The sequence below is a fragment of the Glycine max genome, chromosome 14, assembly GCF_000004515.6.
Source record: "Glycine max cultivar Williams 82 chromosome 14, Glycine_max_v4.0, whole genome shotgun sequence".
In the NCBI taxonomy this organism is placed as follows: domain Eukaryota; kingdom Viridiplantae; phylum Streptophyta; class Magnoliopsida; order Fabales; family Fabaceae; genus Glycine; species Glycine max.
In genome coordinates this window covers 34,006,116-34,010,329 of record NC_038250.2, presented here as the reverse complement: position 1 = coordinate 34,010,329, position 4,214 = coordinate 34,006,116, and the positions used below count along the sequence as shown (strand labels likewise).

General features: G+C 38.2%; 1 protein-coding gene and 1 long non-coding RNA gene across 2 annotated transcripts; both read left to right on the top strand.

Annotated features, from left to right (window-relative positions):
- Positions 1 to 2,215: 2,215 nt before the first annotated feature.
- On the top strand, positions 2,216 to 3,229 carry LOC121173466 (uncharacterized). Its single transcript, XM_041009097.1, has 2 exons — positions 2,216 to 2,477; positions 2,573 to 3,229. Exons 1-2 carry the CDS (start codon positions 2,247 to 2,249, stop codon positions 2,765 to 2,767), a joined length of 426 nt encoding a protein of 141 aa, XP_040865031.1. The 5' UTR covers positions 2,216 to 2,246; the 3' UTR covers positions 2,768 to 3,229.
- Positions 3,230 to 3,408: 179 nt separating this feature from the next.
- LOC121173496 (uncharacterized) lies at positions 3,409 to 4,214 on the top strand. Its single transcript, XR_005888508.1, has 3 exons — positions 3,409 to 3,658; positions 3,748 to 3,974; positions 4,073 to 4,214. It is a non-coding gene; the product is annotated as an uncharacterized lncRNA (long non-coding RNA).

Sequence of the window (4,214 nt, the reverse complement as noted above, 5' to 3'; positions counted from 1 at the left end):
TGTAAGTCCTCTTTAATGAGTTGAAAAATAACCAAGTGAAACCAAAGCTAAAATCAACTCATAATCAAGCTTTTTTCTACAACAAAATCACTTGAATCCGTTCAAAGGTCCAACACCTTAAACAATCTTTTTTTTTACTTTTATCGGTTAAAACGAACCGTTTAAAAGTCTAAAATCAACACTCCGCATAACTTTCTTGCTTCCGAAAGAACTACGTAGGTCTGAGTTCCTCATTGTAATTGAGGATACGTAGGAGCAAGAGCCCCACTCTTGTCGACCCCAAAAAGATAAAAAAACATAAAAAGGGAAAATAAAATAAAGATTGAAGTCATAATTTTGCACATTTGATTAAAGGTTGTCATCCCTTGAGGCGGACACATGGGGTGCTAATACCTTCCCCGCACGTAGACAACTCTTGAACCTTTTATTCTTAAAATTTGTAGACCATCTTTTGGTTTTTTCTAACATTTTCCTCAAATAAACGTTGGTGGCAACTCCGCGCATTTTCCTTCCTTGGAAGACGTACTCGTGAGCCTCGTGTTGCCCTCTTACCGAAGGGTAGGTTGCGACACCATGGATTGGCTGGAGCTGTCACAAGCTCATCTATACGTATTAAACAACACAGCAAAGGTCATCCCATACATAGATGCTCACAAACAACATGTCACCAGTACTCACCCAAAAATGAACATGATGAGGTTATTGCAAAAGCACAATAGAACTTTCATCAATTGGTTTAGACAAACAATCTTCGCAGATGACAGTGCTTCGAACACATTAAGATTGTTATCTGTTGGTCCAAATTTGAATGTTCCAACTTGGAAGGGATATGATATCAATCATTATTCCTTCTATACAAAGTCACAAGGTGATAAAAGTAGCATGCAAAATAGTGGGGTGACTGTTGATGGTCAATCGGATCACTTTTGTAGTGTTTCAGATAACAATCACATTCAAGCATCCATGCCTTACTATGGAGTCATTGAAGATATTTGGGAGCTTGATTACGATCAATTTAGAGTGCCTCTCTTCAAGTGTCAATGGGTAAATGGAAATACCGGTGTGCGTCAAGACAAAATGGGATTTACTTTAGTAGACTTTCAAAAGGTAGGTTACAAGGACAACCCATTCATTATGGCAACGCAAGCTAGGTAGGTGTTTTATGTACAAGATCCCTGTGACTCTAGATGGTTAGTGGTTTTACAAGGGAGAAAAATTTCTATCGGTCACCATATTGATGGTTCAACACTTGATATCAGCGACATGCCGCCTTTCTCCCAACAAAGGCCTTTGATTAATGATGAACATGAAGAGGATGATGTACATGCAAATCGTATTGATCATGACAAAGGTTTATGGGAGAACATTCCTACATAACTGCGTAAGCACAAAGTTATGTATACAAATTGCATCTCGCATAATTGTAATGCATTTATTTATTTGGATATTTATAACTTAATGCTTATATGTTGTTTACATAACTCACTATGTCCTAACTGAATTTGGTTTATTTGTGCAGAGTCATGGCAACACCCTAAAGGTCCCATCCACATTCAGATAATCCTCCCGAGGTTACTTCAAGGAGGACTAGACAATCCACCAGGCTAAGAAGGCTGATTGTTAGAAGCTTGGATCAGCCACGACCAATTGTTAACGTCAATCCTGCAACTGGGAGAGGATCAAGCCCCCATAAAGAAAAGTTTCATAGTTATCTTGGGGTTGTGGCACGAGAAAAAATTCCTATTGTCCCCTCCAATTGGAATCTTGTCCTGGACTCTTTAAAGAACCTAATATGGGATGATATTTTGGTAAGTGCATTTAAGTACATGTATGTATAACATTGTCTTTAACTCAGTTTAAAAATTAATCATTCACTTACTGCTACATAACAATTTTGATGTGCAGGGCAAATTTGACATCCCTGAAGGTGACAATGCGAAAAAGAAGGTGATGTCAACAATCGCAACTAGATGGAGGAATTTTAAGTCTTCCTTGACGACTAAATTTGTTTATGCCGACAATAAGGGTCAACAAATACATGATCCTACTGTGAAGTATGGTCTTGATCCAGCTACATGGGCCAAATTTGCAAAAAGCCGACAAACCCCTAATTGGGCAGGTTTGCTTAAGTACATTTGTATTTCAAAATGAATTAAGTCTGATTTTTGTTGTTATCTAATATTTGGAAATTGTTGCCTGTGTTTGTAAGGGAATATGGAAAAAGGCGCAGGAAATTAAAAAATACAATGACTGCCCCCACTTACTGTCTTAGGGGAGTTATGATCTTCTTGAAAAAAAAACTTATGGACGAGAAGAGGAAGACACAAGAACATGAAGCTGAGTTTACTGAAAATCCATCAAAGAGCGTGGACCCTCCATCGCCCGTGTCAATACATGTCAAGTGGAAGATGGCCCGCACAAAGTGTTATGGGCAGATGACCTCTGCAGTGGCACAACAAATATCAGACAAAAAAATTGTGAGTTAATGTGTCGTTTGTTCAAAGTCGAAGTCAAATTATTGTTTTATAACAATGAACTTTGAAATGTAAATCCATATTGTGTTTGCTCATAGGATTATTTAGAGGAACAAATGATGCAAGGCAGCTTTGTTTCGCATGGTCATGAGGACATACAGAATATTGTTATTGGCCGACCTAAGCATCCAGGCCGTGTTCGTGTCGTAAGGATAGGTGTCACAATCAGCCAATACTTTGGACAAGCCTCACGTGGCTCCAACACTTCGTCCGCATCAATCACCCAACAATAATTGGCTGACATCATCAGTAACCTCAAGGATGAGAGGAGGAAAGAGGTGGAACAGGAAAACAAGCACCTATAGGAGGCGTGGAGGAGGAAAGTAGAATAGGAAAACAAACACAGTTTGGAGATAATTAAATAAGAGTTAAAAGAAGCAATAAAAATAGAGTTATCCCAAATTGCATCACATCACTCACCCCCAGTTGAGGCGCCAGATATATAGCTTTTAGTTGCACGTGTGAGCACGAAGGGGAGTTGTGCTGAAGCTGAGACAAATTCATTAGGTAAAGAGCCTTCTGATGTTTGTGTGGATCTTGTGGGCTTGTACATAGTTGCTGAACAGAGTACTCGGCTAGTGGTGTTGGGAAAAGTGTATGACAATTCATCCACCGTACACAATGTCCCTTATGCAGATGGTGTGCTTAGGGTGAGTGTTGTCATAGTTTACAATGGTGACGCTCAAGTCCCTTTTTCGACGTCAGAGGTTCAGTTTATGAGACAAGCCATTGGCACATTCGTCGGATGGCCGAGACATCTTGTAAAAGTTGTATATGATGAGGCTTTTTCTTTTCCCTCTGAATGCATTACTTTTTTTGTCATTATGAAATAAAATTAGAGTAATTTTTATTTTCATTAACCATGTAGGATTCACAGAAGGGTGTCCCGAAGTCGGTTGGACCTACTGAAAGTGGAAATGCAATGGCTGCAATTGATCCATTGGGAGAAATTGGTTAAGAACTTGTTTGAAGTTTACCAAAAGCCAATCGAGTTGTCGTGGGATGGGACAAAATTTGGGATAGCTAATTCAAAAGATGGGTTTTTTCAACACACATGTAGATGTTACTGAAATCATTTTAGGTGACAAATGTTTGAACATATCTATACTACAATTGTGGATGATGTAAGTAAATTACATCTTCTAATTTAAGTCATAATTAGTCTTCCTTACAATATATGCTTAACAATATTCATGTCAAATGTTTCAAACAGGTTTATGAATGATTGGAGGGCAAGCTTAGGTTATGGTTCAGTATATGGTTTCCTTGAACCGCAGTCTATACACCACGCAAAGGACAAACGTGAAGAATGTCAACAATACATAGAAACGTGGGTCAAGGAATCACATCAACAACTGTACTTAGGACCTTACTTGAATCAGTAAGTGAAATTGGATGTGGTGTATAGTCAGCAATGGTTTGAAGAATGAATGGAACAAGGTATGCATACTATAACAATAACTAATTTGTTACTTTGGTATCAAATCCTACCTCAATGGTTGATGTATGACACTAATTTCATATTTACAATTTTGTAGTGGTTTTGAGATGGAACAACATTAGACAATGACGCCATGATGACACTACGCAAGAAATGGGCAGCCTATTTTCTAAAACATAAAAACATGGAAGTTAGAAAAATTTAGATGACATAGGAAGATTTTTGTTTGGAACTTAACA